General features: G+C 39.0%; 1 protein-coding gene across 7 annotated transcripts in view; it reads right to left on the bottom strand.

Annotated features, from left to right (window-relative positions):
- Positions 1-22,522, bottom strand: part of TENM3 (teneurin transmembrane protein 3) — a gene marked incomplete at both ends in the record, with an annotated part of 311,431 nt that overhangs the window by 4,016 nt on the left and 284,893 nt on the right. For all 7 annotated transcript variants that reach the window (XM_080343548.1, XM_080343549.1, XM_080343550.1 and 4 more), the window contains 5 exons: positions 114-244; positions 1,973-3,584; positions 4,790-5,086; positions 9,901-10,136; positions 10,834-11,009. In XM_080343548.1, coding sequence (XP_080199674.1) covers positions 114-244; positions 1,973-3,584; positions 4,790-5,086; positions 9,901-10,136; positions 10,834-11,009 — 2,452 coding nt within the window. The remainder of the gene's footprint in view (positions 1-113; positions 245-1,972; positions 3,585-4,789; positions 5,087-9,900; positions 10,137-10,833; positions 11,010-22,522) is intronic.

Here is a 22,522-nt window from a genome sequence, read left to right as displayed (position 1 = left end):
TTTCAGATTTAACTTAGCAAGTAACCCTGTCAGGATTTTCCATGCCTAATACGATCTCAATAGAAGGAAACGTTCTGTCTTGTTCTGTTTGTATGTTTAGTATTGTTTCTTACTGGTATGTCCTCCCATTGCTGGCTCTTCACGAGTTCGTAAGACGGTTCTGTTAAATCAAACTTTGGAACAGGGAAACCAGGAATGGCATTGTGCAGATGGAAGCCGAATGTCACCAGCCAGCTGTTGACATCTGAAAGACAATTATTTAAAAAAAAAAAAAAAAAAATCAGAATTGTTCTATATTTTGCAATCATACATTTTCACATGGAATAGCTTTTGGCATATTTCTTTTCCTTCTGTAACACAAAAATTATTCAACAGTCTTCATTTTGCTATGGATGGATTTAGATTTGTGCTACAGCTAGAATGGCAAGCCTATGCAGAAAACTTGAAGTTCTAAACACACAAGAAAAATTCTCTTCTATGTAAGAGCTGCACTATGCTTGTTTGAAAGGAACTCCAGGTTTCAGCAATTTTGAAGGTCTCAGTGACATCCAGAGCAACTATAGGAGGACAATTAAAGTGAGATTTCATTCTAGTGTAGGCTAAACTAATTGGGATTTCTATGCCACACCTTCATCATCAATACTTCAAAGCAAAAAAGTATTTTTGTTAGGTATGTGTAATTGTAATGTCTTCAAACTACCCTTGAAATAACACCTATACGTTCAATTACTTTTAAATTATTTGGTGCATATTTTATGTGGATTCAAAATAAATCTCTCCCTCTTCAAGATGAAGATGGACCAATGAAATTAAAAACTAATGAAATGAGATAAGGTTGCATTGGTATGCAGACAGGGTGCTAAATTAGCATTAGATGACATTATTTATGATACATTTTATGTTCTGTTAAAAAAAAAATCAGGGATGGCAACAATTAATAAGTTAACAAGTGTTGGGCAAGAATGGGTGCTCTGCCTATCTTTCACAAATACTAAGCTTAGTAGAAGTTGGCAGAGTGCTCCTTACCAAGCCTGTTAGTTTTCATTTAGGAAAACCCCAAGTAAGTTTTTCCAAATGTCAAAAGAATAAAAAATACTTACCTTAAAATAATATCTAACCTTTCCAGATAAGTGATAAGCCTCATGAGGCTCTGCATCTGAAACTGCCAGTCAGCCAAATTACTCATTGTAATGATAACCTTATATAAGCAGTGTTTCTATGTGTTCCGTACATCAAAGGAGGAGATCCTAGTGGGTCCTCTTTCTCTCCTAATGCACTGAAATCTCTAGCTAAGGCACCTCGTGTTACAGTTCAGTCGGCGGGAGAGGAAGATATGTATTTCACTGGTACTTCAAAATGTGCTTTCGAAAACCCAGCCCCTCTGCATACTGAGATTCTCTGAATTATCTTTTGGGCCAACAGTCCAATATTAAAGCACCATAAAGACTGTGTAGGGCACAAGATTTAGGTTTAGTTACCTGAACCTAAAAGCTAATAATGGACCATGTTTTTTAATGTTATGCAGGTACCTAAATCAATGCCTAAAGCTAGATGAAATATTTTCAAGATCTCCCATTTGCTATTTCACTGTTCCTGATAAGTGTGTTTGCTGTAACTGTTCTCATTGTTAAGCTCTTAATGCTTCCTTCCTAAAGGAAGCTTCCTTCTTGCTTCCTAAAGAACTTTTCCAAATAGGACCTATTTAGGTACTTCACCAAAATTGTGAATTCCAATCTAAATTGAATGTCTATAGGTCCAGGACTCCCAAGCTAAAATAACTTTCTTGATCTGGTTCTGAACATCAGCTACTTTCCTGAACAATTACCTTCCCTGAGAATTACTTTACTAAATTGCCCCAGAAAATATCTTCAGCCTGTAACCCAAATAGTCAGATTCCAGATTATGAGAACACAGAACAGCAAATTTTTGAGCAAGTGGGAAACAGTCTTGCAATTAAGTATCTTTCTTTTACCTGTGATATAATCCTTCACATCATGTATTTTACTGGCTGGGTTGTTATTTCTAAACATGTACAAATTAAAAGGAGCTGGGTCTTTCCCAATTCTCTTCCAGATTTCAATATCAGGTGTTGTCCACCGGCCTGCCAATATGTCATAATCTCTTTCTCCAAAGTGGACTAGCTTGGTCAGTGGGTCGTATAAGCCTCCGTGGAATCCTATTACCAGCTGGAAGTCAAGGTTAGAGTCGAAATAGATCTCTCCATAAGCGGTGTATTGAATTTGTTTAAGCATGAGACCGTTGCTACTGAACACAGCCAGTGGTGTCCCTGTATTGTCTGATGCAATGTAAAACTCATCTCCACTGCTAATTTCCATGGCAAAAAGGTGTCCTTGCAGATCATAGTAAAGAGATGTAATTTCAGAACTTGAGTGGTTATACACATGAGTTATCCTGGTTGGGTATGTGAGGTCTGCGTAAAAAAACTGGAGGTGCTGGCCAAGGCTAGTTTTACTGGAAACTCGTCGTCCAAGTCCATCATAACGGTAAATCACCGTCCACCCACTACCTTTGCTATAAACTCGAGTAAGAAGGCCCTTTGAACTGTATTCAAATATTTCAGTACCCCTCTGACGCAGAAATCCATCTTCATCTAATCGGTACTGAACATCACCTAGTCGAGTTATTCTGTCTCTTAGGTCATAGCGAAGTGGCGTCAAACGGGCACTGCTACTGGGGTTGAGCAAGTGGAGGTTGCCATTCAGGTCATAGTTGTATCGCCACATTATTTTTTCATTCAGATAAACTGTCTGGAGCTGACCATCTACATCATATTCGTAAGCATATTTTGTGGTATTGGCAAATGGCCCGATCTTAATTTCTCTTTTTGTCACTCGCCCCATGTTATCATACTGAATTGTAATCCAATACATTAATGACCGGAATATTTCATACTGAATTTCCTTGATGCGGCCATGTGCATCAAAGTGTTTTGTGTAAGTCATTACAGCTGTCGAAATGATCTGGTTAATATCGTAATATATAACTCCAAATTTTCCAAATTGTTCAACTTTGCCAGAGATATCATCAAACTGGTAGAGATCAATAGGCAATGGGGTTTCATTGATGACACCTTGCATGCTAGTCACTCTGAAGCTATTGTCATAGCTGTAGTCAAATCGGGCGTTTACCATCCCGTCTTCACTAAAGCGGAAAATCTGTCTGTCAATCAGTGGGCCAATTTGCCTGTATCTAATGGTGCAGATAAAACCATCGCTTTGGAGGTTTACTGTTTTCAGGACTCCTGCTGTCTCATCATAAGTAAAACTAACTCTTGTACTATCATATAAAATTTCAGAGAGCTTGGTCTGCCGTCTGTACTTGAATAATACTCTTCGGCTTGTCCCCAGGAAAGCAGTTTGAAGGAGCTGCCCTTCTTCATTGTAGTCCATTATAACAGAAGCATTACTTTCTGGGGGGTTGTATATATTCCGGTAATAGCCAATGGAGCGGATAGTCTGCATGGTATGACGAGCAACACTGGGCATGGTGACAGCAGAAAGCCGATCCAACAAATCATACTCGAAGATATACTGCCGTTGGCTATGAAGCAGAAGAACCATTGACTGAAAATTAAGAACAGATTTTTACCATGTGACAAATGGTGGAGTACGCCCCCCACCCCCACATACAGTGATGCTATTTCTTCACAAATTGTGACATTCTCACTTAAGAAAATTATCTCTTCTTTAATTGAGTTATCCTTGACCTTACACGTTGTTAACATCTCCCTGCCTAATTTACTTGGATGCTTAATTGTAAGGGGTTCTGTAATTAGTAGTTCCACATTCATAATTTGCTACTTGTTATGACTGTATCACTCTTTTATCAAGCACTCACAGCTAAACAGCAGATTGTCAATGGATTCAGATAAGTCATGTTTAATATGGGAAGAAGTAAAACTGTCTTAGAGCCATTAACTCACGAGGAGAACAACATATGGGAGATACAATTTCTTCCCTGCAATTAGAGATGATTTTGAAGAATTTGAGTAGCCTGAGATCTCTGAATACTCTGTTCTTCTTCTGTAAGCTTTTAAGTCATAGGCAAAACAATTGTTTGATTATTAATATCAAGAGGAGCTCCTCAGAATTATTCTGACATTTTTCTGATGCGTGGCTATTATGTATTGTAGGTCTTGATTAAATTATGCCTGCAATGACTAGTAAACAGTATTTGCTGAGCAACAACTTCAATAGAAATATATTTAAACCCCAGAAAGAAATTGATTCTTTTTTTGCATACCAGGCATGAAATCTCACAAGGGGCATTCTCACAGATACTTCTACAGGGAGAGCTATCATTCAGCAATTATTATATATAATGCAGATTCCTGATCTTTTGCCTGTTGTTTATTTGGATGCTACAGCATATAGCAAGTACAAATTGACAGCTGTAACTATTTAGAAAGAAGAGCTTTTCGTGGTAACGAAAAAAACCAACAATGAAGAATGTACAAACAAATTATTTTCAACTGAATTACACTGCAGATACCTAATCCTTGTACCTTAAGTGTTAAGATAAAAGGTAAATACAGATGCTTCTTGTTAGTCATTGGCCTAAATAATTTAAAAAGACATCAATTCCTAGCAATTAGCTGCAATGAGATTACATATCTATTGTATAAAACATTCCCTTAGGAATCACGTGTTGATACTTAGATTAATTGAAATGTGCTTCCAACTACCTGCTTTTACTTTGTGTGCAGCAGTCAGCTGCTGTAGAATTACAGCACATTCAAAGAATTTTTTAAAATGTGAGTGTCCTTTACCTTTTCCAAATATGTGTAACTCCAAGTTTTCCCATCAGCAAACACTCTAGACACTATCCTTCCCTGTCCATCATACTCTATCTTTTCACTCGTTGTCCCTCGCTGTATGCTGCCAATTTGACCTGTGGATGAGTAGGTGACGTTGACAGCCATCAGCTTGCTGCTTGGTAGCCACAGGGTGGGGTGCCCTGACGTGTCGTAGGCAATCCTCAGCAGAAATTTACGGTGGTCATCATAGATCTTTTCTGTCTTTGTGGTTCGATCAAAGTCAACTGAAAGGAGGTTTCTGCCATTAACCTTTTCAAAGCAAACAAAACGACACAATAAATCATGCTGTTCAAACCCTACCCACCTATTACTTCCACAAAGCTTTCTTCTAATACCATTTACAGTGATTGATTTGCTGTGTACATAAATTATTCTAGCAACTTCTTGATATAAATGTAAGGCACTATATTAGCATCTACTTTAGAAGGTCTCATTGTATGAAGAGATGGCCCAGAATTTGTTGCAATGTGTTCTTTCTTGATGTTTAGTCAACTGTTAAGAAAATACCGGAAGATGTGCACTGAAAATTTCTGTAATAAATGGGGCCATTTTAGCAAACAAACTACATTTGTAGGCAGCCCAAAGTGTATCATTGCGAAAATATATTCCCAGCCACTGATTGTCCAGTTCATAACAATCACGCTAAGAAAGAACTGAATCCTAATCCTCCACAGTATTTTTCAAAACGGTATACACAAAATTAAGATCTTCAAAAGCATGTTAAATCTTCAAATTAAGATAAAACAGTTTTAAGAAGATAGACTTTCCCCTTCTGGATCAAATGAGGGTTTAACTCAGTATACCAGCCACTGCTGCAATATATTTATGAGGCTGAAATACTTAGTAGAGGATTATATCTTTCGCCTAGTTAACTGACCACTTAAAACCATAAATAAGTGGAAGACTACTGAATCATTGAAAATCCGTTATAAATGCTTTGAAGTTTATAACTATTTTAATTTTAAATTAAAGCCTTAGTCTAGATACATTTATGTTGAAAACATTTATTTATGTAAACTATAGTGATGGATAGTGATTTCTGTGTAATACTTTTACATTGAAATCCCCTTCCCCCCCCCTTTAGTGTTCTAAATACACTTTCTGTTTCATTGAATTAGGTCTCATTTTTATATTTATGAAAGGAAAATGTCTGTCTTTCTTTTCCCACGTGGGTATCTTTGCACTTCTCCATACCCCCTTCTGCATGGAACTGTTTTTCAGTGTTCTCAAACAGGCCCCTAGGATTTCTTTGTTCATCTGCAAACCATTTCTCTATCTGCTGTGTCCTTTTGAAGTTATTCCAGGTAAGGGTGGAACACTGATAACTATGATTTTTTAACACTGGTTTCTGCTAATGTGGGAAATAGGGCAGAAATGGACATACAGTTATGTGTATTAAGAATTTTTTTTGGTACTTGATGCGTACATTACAAAGAGGTGAAGAAAGATGGCTAAATAACATTCAGAAAAGAACAAGAGAACAGATATCTTGACCAAAGAAATGACTGGAGGATTTTTGCATTTTTCAGGCTGCATGTTCAAAAATCCATATATCATGGATGTTGGTACTTATACCCTGAGGCTGATAAGCTTCTAAAAGATCAATATAAATTAGATTCTTTATTACTGGCATGAAAGGTATTAAAGTGCTGGTGATGGATCATAGGCAAATAGGAAAAAAATCCTACAAATGCTCTATTTTGTTTATATCTGTCAGTTTATATCTATGCTGCCTTTTCTTTAATACGAAATCACTGGCACGAGAACAATCTGCACCATCAATTTACGAACAAAAGTCATGTTTTCATGTAAATCTTCTAAATAAGGAACACAAAGTCTAGCAGATGCAGAATAGCTACTTTATTTATTGAGCCATCAAATGTTATTTAAATATACTTTGAAAAAGCACTGCTACAGGACTGATTCTAGAAGTAGGTTAAATTTAACTAAGAAGCCATCTCATTCACTTTCTTTTTGTTTTTCTTTTTTTTTTACTTTTTCATTTTCCAGTAGTTTTTCTTTAAATTTTCCAATATCTAATATTTGCTCATTTGCTTAAACTCACTCTTAACTTGTTTATCTCTGGCTTTTATTTCTCAGCCTCTCCCACACATGCCTGCGCTCATCTCTGTGTTTCCCTGCCTGTTTTGCTTCTCTATATTTTTTTCTTCCCTTTCTCTCCATCTTCCCTTCCTTGTTTTACATTTAATTATGATTTTTATTTTCTTGTCTGCCTCTCGGGCTTGGAAACTGAAGTGAGAATGGGCACTTCTGCTTTCTGAATTGGCAAAGAGGGAAGGGTGGTTTTATGGTTAAGGCAGATGTCCAAGCAATTGTGGTTAATTTCTTGGCTAAGGACATCCTTCTGGTGCAGATTGCAGCAAAGTACTTAATCTGGCTGTCTCACAGCCTTATCTGCTAAATGGGATAATAACATCCCTTGCCTTCTCACTTTCCAGCTGTCTGGTCTGTGTAAGGGCAGGGTATGAAGCAGAAGATTCTGTGATTCTGTAAGAAAGGAATGCCTATTTTCCAGCCAGATCACGCTGCCAAGTTCTGTTGCCAGAGCTCTTGCATTCAGACGTGAGCTTTTGGTGAAATTCTGGCTGTGCTTGCATAACCTCGTAATACAGCTGGCAATAAGTTTTGGTGATCCAGCTTCTTTCATTGGACAGTATGGGGCTGGAATAACATGTGTCAGCTAAAGTACTGCATTCAACTGAAGCATTTCTTAACAACAGCTCTGCTGCCAAAATGCTTCTACAGCAAAAGTTAAACATTTTTATTGTGTCTAAGTCACACTCCAAACATATTTGAAACCCCTGCGTTTCATTATGATAAACATAATAATTATGGAAATTTTAACTCCTATTTTTCTTTCCAGGGTCTCACTGAGAAGCATGAGATCAGTCTGTGATTCCCAGATTAGGAGTAGGGGTATATTACTGTGTCTTATGGAGAGATTCAAGAGGTGATGTGAAAATTGGGGCAGAACTTGGACCATGTCAGGTCTCAGGAGGAGGTGGACTAAACCCTTCCTGTGAGCTCCCTCATTTATGTTACCTGTCTGCTCTGGGTGCACCCCTTGAGAGAGAGCTCATATCAGCTCCTTTAGTTAAGACCCGTATGAGTGATGGTCTGTCTGGCCTCATCACAAATGCCCTAAATCAGCTCTTTCACGTAGAGGACTGGCAGGACCTCTGCCAAAAGCTAGCCTACAGACCAAATGTACTAGTCTAGGACCAAAACTAGCTTATCTGACAAATACAAAACAAGTCTGAACACAAGTAAGCCTGAGGAAGGATTGTTGAGTTAAGGGAGGGTGAAATAACTCCTAATTAATTTCTTTAAAAAGGCTAGTAGTAGTGGGAAGAATTAATACGAGTTGGAAACCCAAGCGAGTACCAGAGTTTGTACTTTGTGATGTTAGATACTGCGTATATATAATGCAGTGAAAGTATCATATATGAGTACATTTGTGGGCAATACATTTTGTCACTGTTTTTTGTCTACATTTGTCTTTGCAGCAAAACGTTACTGACATATCTGTAGATGGAAATTATGAGCTCCCTGAGTTCTGTTCATCTTTCTGTTGTTTTCTTTCTCTACTTTCCTACGTTCCCCCCACCCCCAAGCAACATTTCTGTAATATCTCCTCTTGTAGATCAATTTCAAAAAACCTTCGTTTTTCTTCTTTGCTGACAAGTATCTTTTTTATTTTCTTTTGAGGCATTTTTCTCTTATTAGCCCATATTCTCCACCTGCCCTACTTCTCCCATTTGTATATGCACTTTTAATTACTACTGTTTTATCCTAACCTATAATGTCTCACTTGCCCTCCATCTTGTTAAATCTTTCCTTTCTCTCTGCTGTTCCTCTTTGCCTGTTAACTCTTCCAAGTGAAGGTTGCCCATGACATTTCTTTTACCTCCTCCACACTCGAATGCCAAAATTTTACTTCACTTTTGAGAACTGGACTCATGGCAACTTGTTTCACTGCCAAAACCAAACACCATTGCTATGGTTATTTTATTTTCTTGTGGCTTCTTTCACAAATGAATTGGCAGTTGTATTATGCCACCACACAGTGTAATGACATGCCTATGAACCAGATCCGCAAGGATGAGCTCCAGAAGCATGGCTTCCTTTTCCTCTTCCTTATCCGCATAAGACAGCTGCCATAGTTAGGTTACAAGTATGTTGTTCTTAAGCAGCAGCTGCTGTACATAATCATTCTTCTTTCTTGGAAAAAATCCATTCTTGCAGAGCAAGTAGTAGAGAGGAATATAAGGTACATGACAGCATTCCCTACTTCCTCGTCCCAAATGAAGATATATAATATTTCAAGATTTTAAAATGGCATGTCACCTCTTAGAAGTCAAGTGATCTGAAATTACTGACTTTCATTTGATACACTGCCCAGGCCTTATTTTAAAGAACTGAGTTCAGTTCTAATAGTAAGTCAGACCTCCAGTATGGTCTTGAAATGGTCTCCTGGCAACCCAATTTTAAATGCTTAATCTCCATTATCTTTACCAAATGGCTGTCATAAATCATAGTTTGCTTCCTACTTATATTTCACTCACTAGATAGGAATAAGAATTGCCAACAAAATGGTAAAGACATATGTTAGAGGAATATGCTGTACATATGCACACAGAGTTGAACCCTTGTACCAGAAATAAGTATTAGTACAATTTTATTTAAAATAAAAAAGAAAATCCTAGGATTGTGCTAACTGATGGTAGAATAATTTAAAACAAGATTCAAAATCAGGTGTGTGAATTCAGTACCAGAAACAAAAACAGTGAAGGAAAGCAGAAAATGATACTTTCATCCCAATTCATTCCAGGCTAAAAACAACAGTTTGAAATCCACAGAAAAGAGCAATTAATAAGGAAAAAGAGCCAATAAATGAAGTAAAAGTAACTTCCAGCTCTACAGTTAGCTTATCTATGATAAACATTCTGTGGTTGTCAGCTGACAATACCTACAGGAATGAATTTACATTTCCTCTCACTTAATTAGAACACACTAAATACCACATGCGCTTGTGTGCTTACCCGAAGCTTTCGGCCAAACACGTTGACTTTTCCCTGGGCTTGCTCCTTCCGGAATCGCCACTCCACCAGGTTCTGCCCATTCTCCCCGGGGAGGGTCATGTTTCTCTTTGCCACTGTTGGGTTGGCAGTACCAGCCAACACATGCGGCTCTGTCTGATAGTGGGAGTCCAGGCCACTGGCGTACAAGATCCTCAGGGAGCCATCATAACCAATCTGGTAGCTATTTCTTAACTGATCTGAAAAGGCATAAATCAGGGAAGTGCACGTTACATGCATGGATTAACAGTCTGCCATTGTCCTCCATGCTTTATACTGTGCATCTAACATCTTTACTTCACGTACTGACCTGATGGTAATAAAAAGCCAGGGTAAGATTGGTAAGAGTATCACAAGAGAGCACAAATGCCTTTGGGGCCTATATTCAAAGTCACTTAAACACTTAAGAAAATCCCACCCCCAGAGTATATTCTTTGGACTGGCAAAACCCACATTTTCTGCTGGTTTATGAGGCATTTTTGGCCTAATCCTAAGTATACTGTGACTACTGACTTCTATAAAGGTACAGCTGCTGGGATGTCACATGCTATTTTAAAGCTAAAATCTCACTTCATGCTTTTTCTGCACCTCTTCCCCTATCAATTAATTTCTCTCTTCCAATATTCCCTTCTAATGCAAAGTAGGTATTCTGACTACTTCAGTGGCTATTTACAAAACCTATTTGGGTAGAAAGCATATTTAGTTCTACTTTCACTGCAACACTTTCTTTCCCTGAACAGTTCTTTTTATATATGTCTAAAACCATGTATGTATCACCCCCTCTTCCAGACACTATGCTTCTGATGTTTCCTCTACAACATCTCATTGAAGCTGCTTGTACCATAAGAAAGCAGTTTTCAGGTCAGTACCCGGTAAGAAATCTTTTGTTTACAGTACCTTGAACCATGGTATAGAAAGAATCAATTGATGATAAGTTGGAAGTGATGCTGACATCTTCCTCTCTGCTGGATGACTCAATGTCCACTGTGATGGCCCTTTCCATTTCCCCATGAAGGTTAGTGACCACTCCAGTTGGGAAGGTAACGTTTGTTAGACGGCCCTCGCTATCGTAGCTAAAAAAAAAAAAGTCCAGAAATGATACGTAGCAGGAACAAATTGTTTTCATTTACAAGTAAAATGAACAAAAATACCATCTACTCATATTGTTAAGGCATGTTTACTTTTTGTGCATGGGATAGGCACAGCAACGACTTCAAACGTGCTTTGAAGTAGTCAAAAGACTGCTTAACATACAGGAACCTCAATGGTGATAGCAAGAGCAAACAGATGGATCTTCAGCTCTGCATATTATTCTTTGAAGTATGACCAGATCCTGCTGCACATCTAATTCATCATTTCAAAGGGAGCATATTTATTGGTGCTGAATTCCATAGCGTTCTATACTCACACCGTATTATTGGACTAGATTTTGCTGTTATTGTAGGAATCCTCAAAATTTTCATGAAAAGGTTATCTTAATATGAGTGTCATGTCTTGGACCCTTCCTGTTCAATGACTATGCAGACCACCTGCCCTCCTGTCCCTGAGAGCTTAATATCCCTTGTATTATTAAGATAAAAAATCTGAGCTAATATTGCATCTACTTAAGCTGTTTGTAGCTGGAAATCAGAACAGCTAGCGTACATAGACCATTAATTGCTTGTGGATCGTAGTTTGAAAATTACAACAGAAGCTGTGCAGGAGATTTTTTTTTCTGGCTCCACTAACATGTCTTTCAACCATATATACATTTAATATAGCTATAGGTAGATACAATTTCTGTAATTGAAGTAGACCTTCTTCTAAACAGCTTCTAAACCCTGTCTTTTCCCATGCTGTGTTAAGTATACTCCAGCTATTAAATGCCACTGGTATGAGATCTGAGACCCATGCTCATATCTGAACATGTATTGTGGTCACAGTATAGTGGGGTAAAACATTATGTGAGCATCAGGCCATAAAACTGCTTTTAAGATTAGGTCCTCCAGTAGAACAGCTTGGGTTGGTCAGTCTAAGTGGTTGGCTGAAGCTCCTTGTTTAGAAGTATAGCCTGCCTGTACCTGCAAAGGGTGATCCAGCCCACATTTGACCTGTTCGCTCTCAGGGTTTTCCTTCCCTTTCCTGTGACCGTGTAGTGGGAAGCTGAAGAAAGCTTTATTTTCGTAAAGTAGCTAGACCATGACCCTGCAGGTCCTCGTGGGGCGCTGCAACATTTCATGCTTACAATTATCATCAAAATTGCTCCTGGGAAGGAAACACAAAACCAAACCAAAGTCCCAGGCATATCACTGAGGTTACAGAAACTCTTTTTTCTTAAATTGAGAGAATTCCAAACAGTTTTAACCCCCAACACACTAACTTTCTCTGAACAGCCTAAGTATTGCACAGCATTGCTGTAACTGAAAGGATTAGGTTAACAGTTTCTTTTTCCAGTTTGCTTACTCTGTAGATTTGACAGATTTTTGCATACAGTCATTTTCATCCTTTTAATACAGTTGATTTCCTTTGTTTATATGAGACTTTCACTTAGCAACAAGAAAAAAATACAAGAATGTTTGAAAATCAGAAACCATACTGCAGGCCAGGGAATCCAAGTGGGGAAACTTATTTTTTTGAAGTTAAGTACATTTCAAGATCATGGGGTTTCTTCCAGTGTGTTTCTAGCCTTAATTTTGTCTCTTTTTCACATACTGGATTTGGCAAGCCAAGACAGTGCATTTATGTGGGAAACCGAAACAAACCCACTGACGTTCCTTGTTCATGAGTGTGACTGCTAGCTTATTCATTACCTTCAATAGCATTCCTCAGTTCCATAAACTTATTTTCTTTTCATGCACAACTTCCCTTTTTAACTCCCAAGGGAACATATCCTGTCCAATTAGTGTCCTTCCCTATTTTCCGCTTTATATTCGAAAATGGTGTAGAATTGTTTTGTTTGGAATTACTTATGTCCTTTGATTACAGTAGCCAAGTACTGGTCTTTATTTCAAACAATGCTTCCTAAAGCCTTAGAAGGTAAGATTTCCCCATAAGAAGAACTTTACAGCCTTTGAATCACAATATTTGTGAGAAATTAATTATCACATTTGTGAGTATACCACTTGAGTTGGAAAATGCATCAATAGTATTCAGTACGGTGTATGGCTTCACTGCAGTATGCAGCACTGAACGTGGCTTTTCTTGTTTTATGCATTCTTGCTTCCATATTATTATTTTTTTGACTCTGTGCCCGTAGTTCCTGAACTGGTCTCTTCTTTCACAAATACATGAAAGCACACCATGAACCCAAGATAAGCAGCTATTATTATTACAGTGGTGGAGAGTTTAAAGATCAGCAAAAAATCATGCTACACATTTGTGTTATTAAAAACTTGATTTCAAAGCTGAAATAATGTTAAAAGTCATGATTTCTCGGCTCAGGCATCCTAGTGCAAGAAGAAAATGTGATGGAGACGTGAAAGGTAAGAACAGGATTTATCATACTTTTATAGCCGGGAACAAAAAGAAAGGAAATAGGCCTTTCTCCAGTTTACTGTATATTCCATTTTATGATGGACTGTAATGTGTGTCCTTCATTTTGTTCACAGCACATTGAATACTAAACTTACTTTATGCTCGATATCTTTTTGCTCACAATGAAAGCCTTATCAGTGCTCAGCATAGCAACACTGCTCATACCTTTGGGCATTCCTCTGCCATTTTTCGTATTACATCCAAATATCCTTGCTTTCTGCTGCCAAGGTGAATTTATTCATCCAAGATTCTAAGTTTTAGACTGAGAGATTTATTTTATCAGCCTAATGTTCTAATATTTAAATTGCCCTAAAAGGCGTGAGATCTGAAGTCCAGAGGGTGAGCGCCTATATTTGGCAATTCACAGCCTCTTTGATCTTTTCATCCAAATACAAGCTCAGGCACACGTGTTACCATGGAGCTCTCTGATCTTTCTCCTATGCGAGGCTCCACAGCAAAGCCATTCAGCCAACCTCTTCAATTCCTCTAGAGCAGGTTGCACATAAACCTTTTCGAGACTCTAAAATGGAAACTTGCTCATTGGGCGAGACCTCCTGTGCATTAATCCCATCAACTCATTTCCTTTCACATGAACAGAATGACTTTCATATTTGGTCAATAACTACAGAACATAGCAGCAGGGGCAGCTGCCACTACCGCTAGCTGAAGTTCCCCTTAGATCAAATTCTTTTTCTTCTTCAGGATGATCTGCCGCTGCCAGATAGTTTTCCCCTTCTGCAGGGAGAATTTCTCAAGAGGTAATGATTATTAGCTTCCCACATTCTTGACCTTTCACTCTTTACCTGCTGGAAGTCTCTCTTCCGTTGTTCATTGCCTTTAGTTTTAATTACTTTCCTTCCCAAACCATTTTCTGTTCTGGTCTATGTAGGACACTTCCCTTTGCAGTGATAACTTCCTGGTAAGCTTTGTCACAGATGGAAATGCCCTACTTTCTTTACTTTTGACTTGTTTTTCATGTGCATTGTATCTTACTTTGGAACACATTTAGCTCAGCCCCAACTTGCAGAGCATTATTAATATTTTGTATCAGAAGTTACTTCAACATAAAATCAGGAGCTGTAGAAATGAAGTATGTAGTAACGGTTGCTGCTAAAGCCAATTGCTAAGTTATGACTGATACTGTTTTCCCCACAGACCTCTGCAGCACATTCCTTAATAAAAGAAATTCTGTAATTTGGAGGGTTTTTTTCTATTGTAAACATGCCAGGTTGAAAACCAAGCCACGCTGGTTCCTGCACATTTCAGATAGCAAGACATATGGTGCAAATGTGTATTATGTAGTTCTTTAAAGACTAATTACAGATTATACTACTAGTTGGGATACTGTAATAGAGAAATGAGGCATGAATGCATTTCATAATATAGGCGTGTATAATTTTGATAGTAAAATGAAAAGTACTGTTACGTTCTCTCAACACACATCAAAAATTTCCTCTATGCATCTTGAATTTCCAGGAGCGGCTAAAAAAGTTATGGCATGTTACCCTAGTTGTTTCAAACTCTTCGTAGGAAGCCTTGTATTTCTGCCAAGGTGCTGCTGCTTGGCAGGTGAGAGCAGAAGGTTCAAAGTTGACTTTCAGAAGTGCAGGATGCTGTTGTTGTAGGCATTGGAACATACTGAAAAATCTGTCCTAACCTGGCAATGAAATGTCTCCTTCAGCTTGTCAAGGCAATTTAGTTCACATTTACATAGAGGACCATTGTCTTTAACATTACAGAGTGCTGGTTTGCAAATACATCATTTCTGTTCCACCTCCTGTAGCATACTGCAAGTTTAGGCCCTCCCAAATACTGGAAAACTACAGCAAACTACAGCAAACAGAAGTCACCTTGATAGGGTACCACTGCATTGCTAAACCAGTAACAAACCAGTTATCTTGCTCATCGAAAGGAAACACACCCATGGTTTCTATACTGTCATTTTTACTATCATTTCATCACCCGTAGAGAGCTCTCCTGGTTTAAAACAGGGCACGGCAACGTACTGGGAGCTCCAGTTCTGACCATCTTTAACCATTATGTGGGTTGTTAAAAGAGAGGAGTAGATGCTAAACTACAACATAATGAAATTTGTTTTCTGGGTTTTTTTCCCTTTGCTCCATTTCTGAGTTCCTTTCCCCATTTCAATACACATTTTTTGCTTTTTGTCTACAGAGTGACTGAATAAGCCTCCTAAGAACGAAAAAGGTTAAAATAATCTACAGATGCATGGACAGACAAATGATTTCTCCTTTTTATTTTGGCATTTCTTCTTTAGTCTCATTGAAATACACACTTCAGTGGATCTGTAACCACTCATTTATAACCTGTCTTTTTAAAAGCAATATTAATTGAAGTACCATCTGCACATATTCCTTTATTTCCATACAGTGTTTCTGACATCTTAAAAGGTTTAGCAACTTGCTTGTGGATTCAGAGTCCAAATATATCAGTAAACCCAAAACATTAAACTATAACTTCCTTTTGAGATATAACAGATACGCATGTATTTAAATGGAACCATAAACAATAAGATAGCTGTATGTCTTGCTAATACTGTTTTGTTTTGCTTAACAAGAAGCAAATGTGTCATAAATGACAATTTGATGTATGCTAGGAGGCTTGTAAATTATAACACATGGATTGATTTTTTTAATTTTTTTTTTTACTTGACTTGTCTAAAAAGGGTACCTTTTTTCTTCTTATCTGGAATATTGTTAAGCATGAGAAAAAAATTCAATATTCTTTTTAGTCTTACAGAATTTTAAATATATGGAAAAAAAACTTAGTTCACTTCTTTTCCCTTTCTGCTCTACTCCTTTTCCCTCTCCCTTTTCCTTTCTGCCATGCCTAGCTCTGAGGAAACAATGAATCAACAGGAATTGCAGAAAACACGTCCAGAAATGATTCTAGGAAGAACCTGAAGTGCAGCCGAAGTCCAATTCTGGAGAGGCATTTATCTACCTACTTGTTTTTTTAGTGGAATTTGGGCAGAAAAATGCAAACTCACAAAACCACAGAGGCTGGAAGGGCATTGAAAGTATTAGTATCAGCTAAATTTCTCTGTCTTACTCAAACAAGTGTCAGACAACTCAAGCTTAAATTCGAGCAGCTGCTCTGCTTTTCCTGTTCCTTTAGCTCATGCCTGCCTTCCATGGGGAAAAGGTCTTTATCCCCTCTTCATCTGGGAAAGTCTTACACAACTCTTTTTACAACTGGTTAAATAATTCAGGTCTTTCATCTTAAGACACATGGTCAGGATGAATTTTTCAGTCCAGGTTTAATGAAGAAATTTCCTTAGCTTGAAAGTGATTGACAATTTCTATTTTCACCTTCTCCTGTTGTAAGTGCAGCTTTAGAGGCTTTTTTTTGTGTGTCTATTTTGTCACGATGTTAAAAGGATAGTTTTCAGTCTTTTTTTGTAAACTGGCATTCAGCACAAGGGAGATGTGAACAATTCACCTAAATAGGCCATTCTCGACAGCCATAACTCATCTGCAAAACAACAGGCACACTCTAAATGAAAATCACTGCAGAAAATGTGTCTGTTGGAAAGGGAGCTCAAAGAAATGAATCAACACATTCCCTCATGATAGCTTGCTCACTTCTGTACAGAGGAGTTTTTGATGCCCATTTTCCACTTCATTGCACAACCAGGCAAACAAGTGTGAGTTCAGTGCTTGTGCTGCAGTAAGACTGACCACCTTCACAGCCTCATCCAAAATCACTTCCAGAGACAGGTATTTGGGAGGAGTGGTGCTTTTGCAATTAAAGAAGCAATACATAGCTTTGTAGTGCTGGGCTGCTGCTTTATTTTTTTGCCAGAAGACTTCCAAACTTTTCACTCACTGCTGTGCAGTGCTGAGATCCTCCTCGACTGTGCTGTTCGCTGTGAAAAGCACCTGCTATGTATATTCTTGTTGAGCATTCACCAAACCAATAATTCTTTAATAACTTGCTTTTCTGACATGCACCTTACATACACAAGAACTCGCACAAATAAATAGTGTTAATGGTGATGGTGCTTTCTGAAAATGAAGAACTGCTCCGGTGTATGTACAAGGGGGAGGGGCTGCACTGGGAGCAGTGTGATGGAGGCAATGTGGCTTATATGAGAGGCATTATCTGGTGATGGAGCAGCTTCCCAAGGCTGGGGGTGCTTCTCAGCAGTGCATACCCTTTCAAACTGAGCATAGCGAACTCAACGCTGATTGAAGGGGGCTTGTCCTTACAAAGACGAGACTAAATTACAGTAGCCAGGCTTTTATCTACAAGACCTCAGCGCTCATTCCCTGCTTTTCAACTTCCCTCTAATGAGAGTTCACTGCCCCCGAGCCCCATGGGGTCCGCAGGGGCTGGACTCTGGTTTTTGCCGGGGTGTGCAGAGCCAGGTCCTGCCCCGCAGCAGCTTCTGCAGTGTCTTTGATCTTAGCGCTCCCTGAGGCTGTTGGCTTGTGTCTGTGTCATTTCCCCTCCAACTTCTTAGCTCATTTATTACTGTACAAATAAACTGTGTGCCTTGTTGATAGAAATACCAGAGTATGGCCTTTCAAATAAAAGCAATGTTGCTGTATATATACTTTGTATGACAGATTGTCCCTTGCTCTGAGGTCTGCTTACACTGTTGGAGCTGAGTGCATAGGCCTTTAGTGAAAAAAGGACGTAAGGCTTGCCTGTTTGGCGGGACATTTTGTTCACAGAATAAGCTGCAATGCTGCTTTTCCCCCCTTAAATTATTTTTTTTCGTTTTTTTTTTCCTTTATAATTTTGAAGGGTAAAAATGCTATGAGGGTATTTTTACAGGGTCACAGAAAGTGGACATCATGAGCTTATGAAATTTCATTGTGTTTGAAATTTAGGAAAAGGAAAATAAAATTATATGGGTGTATTTTATTTTTCTTTTTAGGACAGTGGAATATCATGGTGATTCAAAAAATACTGCTAGATTCAGGTTCTAGAGTTGATTTAGAATAACGTTCCTTCAGAGCACAAGTGTGATACCTAGCCAAAGTAGGTTTAAGTGACAGACTCGCCCCTCTTTGGTGAAAATTTGGTAGGACTTTGAACTGTGTGTGCCTTGTAGGCTCCCTAAAGAGCTAATCAGTCTGGCCTCACTGGGGACATTTATTTCATGAGAACAGTAGCAACCTGATGACTGTTGTAAGCTGAAATTAATTCAAGTTAATAAATGGTAAATTTAGAACTGTTTACTGACGGGCATAAGGCTTACGACTACGGAAATAGGGTCGTCTTTGGAAAGCAGGCTAAACCCCCCAAGTTATTTCTTTCTGTGGTAGCAGAAGTGAGTGCTTCTCAGAGGTGGTGTGGCAGTGGCTCCTGCAAAGGAATGGGAAGAGGACAGATGGGAGGATCAATGCAATTTCTGTTCAGGAAACCCATAAATGAGAAAGAAAAGACAGACAGACACAAGGTGTAGAAGAATTGGAAAAAATGAAAGATGTCCAGAACAACTGTGGAGCTGAGGGGAGGACAAATAACATAATGATGACATCAAGGGGAAGACCCAATCTCTTGATGAAGCTTGAAAATGAGAACTGTGAGTTTGACTACAACATGCTGAAAATAGAGAGTGGTCTGGAGTTGCCCTTCACCCCACCACACCACGTCCCCAGTGAGGTGAGTGTAAAGGAGAGCGAGCTGGCTTGGCTGTAGCCTCCCTGACTTCTGTTTGACGATTAACATGGGACAAAAATATTAACATGTCAATAATAGAAAAAAATGGTATTATTAAGTCCCTGATAAAGCCAGAAGTGAAACAGATGCTTTCAGGAGCCTGAGCAGAGCTGACTGGATTGACCGTGCAGGACATTTATGTCATTCACAGGAAATACAGTATTTTTTGCTGAACTACCCTTAGTTCTAAGAGCTTTCCAAAACCACAGAGACATCACATGCTGACTTCCTTGACAGAAATCAAAGTGCTTCTTCATCTCTCATATCTATACATATAAGATGTAATAATGTTAATATGTATCTTCAGCATTGCTATTTTGATATCACTACCTATTCAATGGTTTCTAGGCTTTTATTACTTAGCCTAGTACTAAGGACAAGGAACAGTAAACATTCAACAACCAAGAAATGGGTAGATGTCTATCAGTCGAGATATACTACTGATATCAGAGCAATCAGAGAACACACTAAAGTTCTCTAAAAAAATTCACATTGATATCTAATGGTAGATATTGATGGATTATTTTTAACATGGCTACTTCGTTATTAAGCAGGATGAGTCTGAAACAGCAGGTGCGTGTGCTCTGCTGTCAGCACAAGTCTTACAAGACTAACTTACATAACAGCACGTTGTATTATGACTATAAAATTTACTGCAAAGTTGAGTTACAACCCCAGTTTAGAAAACTGTGAGATCAGCTTATAGCCATGCACAAAGCAAACATGTCAGCTAGATATTTTTCCCTACAAGTTCTTTTGGAGTGAGGGGAATAGCTTGTTTGATTAGAGAGAGGAGTTCTAATTACTTTTTGGCCAGCCTCGCCTCCACAGGTCTACATGAAACAGTGAGAGAAGTGTATGCCTACTAGAGTTTCAATTTGTGCCATGTTGAAAGGAGGAGAAGCACCACATCTGAACAACAGAGAAGCAGCCAGACCCAGAAATGTATGTATTGGGTATTGGACTGGGACAGGCAATGTGGGTAAAGAGGCACTTATGAAAGGACTGGGTATCTCAAAAATATTCCCCAAAAGATAGTTTAGAGACAGTTAAGAATGAAGAGAATATGTCTTTTGTTGCTTGAGTAACTGTAATATGGGAAGATTAAAGATACTGCACTTTTAAGTCATGACTTGCAATCAAGGGCTCATGTGATGCCACGGAAGTCAATGGAAGAACATGAAAATCAGCCGAACATAAATGTTTTAATAAGTATGGTTAACTGCTTTATAGCCACCATATTTTAGACTGATGAAGCAAAAAGCAGCAGCAGTAAAAGCAGAAGGCGTATAAGGTTATTGATGGCAAAAGAATAGATATATCTAAAAAGCACTATGATACCAAGGCCATTCAGAGAATGCTGTTTAAAGGTGATAAAAAATGCAGATTGCAATTTTGTACAAAGTTCCGGTATTTGGAAGAAAACAATCACATTAGAATGAAAGCCCCAGAATTGCAAGAAAAAACTGAGGCATTTATAGATATTCTTTCTACTGAAACGTAAATGTGATAAAAATATGAACACAAATAGAAACAGAAATGTTATATGAAAATAAAACCCCACAAATATTACAGGAAAAGGTATGGAAATATTAATTACAAAAAGCAAACTGTGAACATCTTAATATAGAGTAAAAGTGCAAGTGAATGGGGGATAATTTTTACCTGATCAAAATGGAATATTTGCTTTTATCTAAATGTTTCAGCAGAAGTTCCATAGACTTCTTACAAGCCAAATCTCAGTATTTCTAAGTCAGACTCCACAAGCAATGCATTAAGATGAAGCAAGAGAAGAACTGCAAAATATCATCTGTTTCCTGTTGCCAAATGCTGACAGTTACAGATGATGCGCCTGGTACGTGAGGAAACAAAACAAGTCCAGGCCAGAGGCAGCATCTTACTCTGCATCACAGTTTTAAGGAAACCATAGCACTGAATGCATCATTCATAAAAGCCTAATGCGTAAAGGGTGATACTCAGCAGCACACAGTGAAAACAGATTTTTACCTGCAATTCTCCCTAGTCTGTAAAATTATCTTAAGGATTTCACACTCTGCATGACTTCACCACCCTTCCAGAATGGCTGGAAAGCTCATTAATTTAACTGTGGGAACAAAGTAAACTTGTAAGGGCTCTGCTTGCTAGTGTCACTCTCTTTGATTGCTGTTGCATTCCTTTTGAGACAAGAATTGAGTGGGAGAGGGAGGAGGGGAAGGAGAAGACAAATGAGCTCAGGGCGTTAAGTGCCCAGGGAAACATTGGATGAACTGTCAAGAGATACAAGAGGGGATATTGAGAAGAAATGCACTGCTGGGAAAGGAGAAGGCAGGGAAGTCAAACATGCCTCAGAGAAGTGATGGGAGACATGGGAAGGAACACGATACAAGGTAAGAAAGCAAGGAAACACAGTAGGAGGGCAAGGTCTGGAGAGCAAAGACAAGACATGGAAGAAATGCAGTGAATTTGCAGGGAAGAGGAGGAAGCATCTTACTCTGGATCATATCTCTGCCTGCTGATGCTGCTCCTAAAAGGAGAGGAAGGCAAGAGGAGAGAAGGCAGGAAAGAAAAAAGAAGCAGTGGCTACTGGAATTGATTCATGGCTAAGGGAGGAAAGTAATTTGAGTTTAACCAAAGGGGTTAGAGGACGCCAAAGGAGAGCAGGTGCAGCCTGTGCCATCCAGGGGAGGTGTGAGATACAGCAACAGTTGCCTTTTCACAGAGGAGTGTGCAGAAGCACCTGGGCTGGGAAGATGGAGGACTGGATCCCAGACACCTGACAGTGGGCTGACCATGATCCATCCTTTACTACCTCTCAGGACTCACGCAGTTTGCAGCCTCAGCAGGTGCTGCCCAGACAGCTAAGGCCCACTGCAGAGTAACTTCCACCAGTTCCTGGAGCAACCTGAGGAACACAAAGCAGCCAGAGGCTAGCAAGGCAGCAGGCCAGCAGTTCAACAATTGGACTTTCCTGTAACGTCTCTGCTGGAGTTCCACAAAGCAATCATGGAGCAAGCTGAGTGAGAGCAACGAAGTTGTGACAGCCCGAGCCCATACTCAGCTTCCAGCGGCTCCCAGGGAATGACTCGGGGTAGCGAGATGATTCAGAAGAAGCAGGGCTGAACAAGATGCTTGGGACCTTCTCAGAGGCTGCCTTACACTTCTAGTCAGATTAAGTATCATGAGTAATAGCAGTCTTTCTCTTGAATAATTTGCCCTCTTGAGCATTGTCAAACTTGCAATTAATAGTGAGCTTTTTACCCATTTTCAGCTGAATTTAAAGCCTGGCTGTCACCTGCTGGCATGTCAGGGCTTTAACAGCGACCCCGAGTTGCAGGCTGGGTGTGGGTCTGAATTCCTACACAACTGAGTGATTGCAGAG

The sequence above is a fragment of the Nesoenas mayeri genome (assembly GCF_963082525.1).
Source record: "Nesoenas mayeri genome assembly, chromosome: 4".
Classification (NCBI taxonomy): Eukaryota; Metazoa; Chordata; class Aves; order Columbiformes; family Columbidae; genus Nesoenas; species Nesoenas mayeri.
This window is presented reverse-complemented; position numbering and strand designations above follow the sequence as displayed.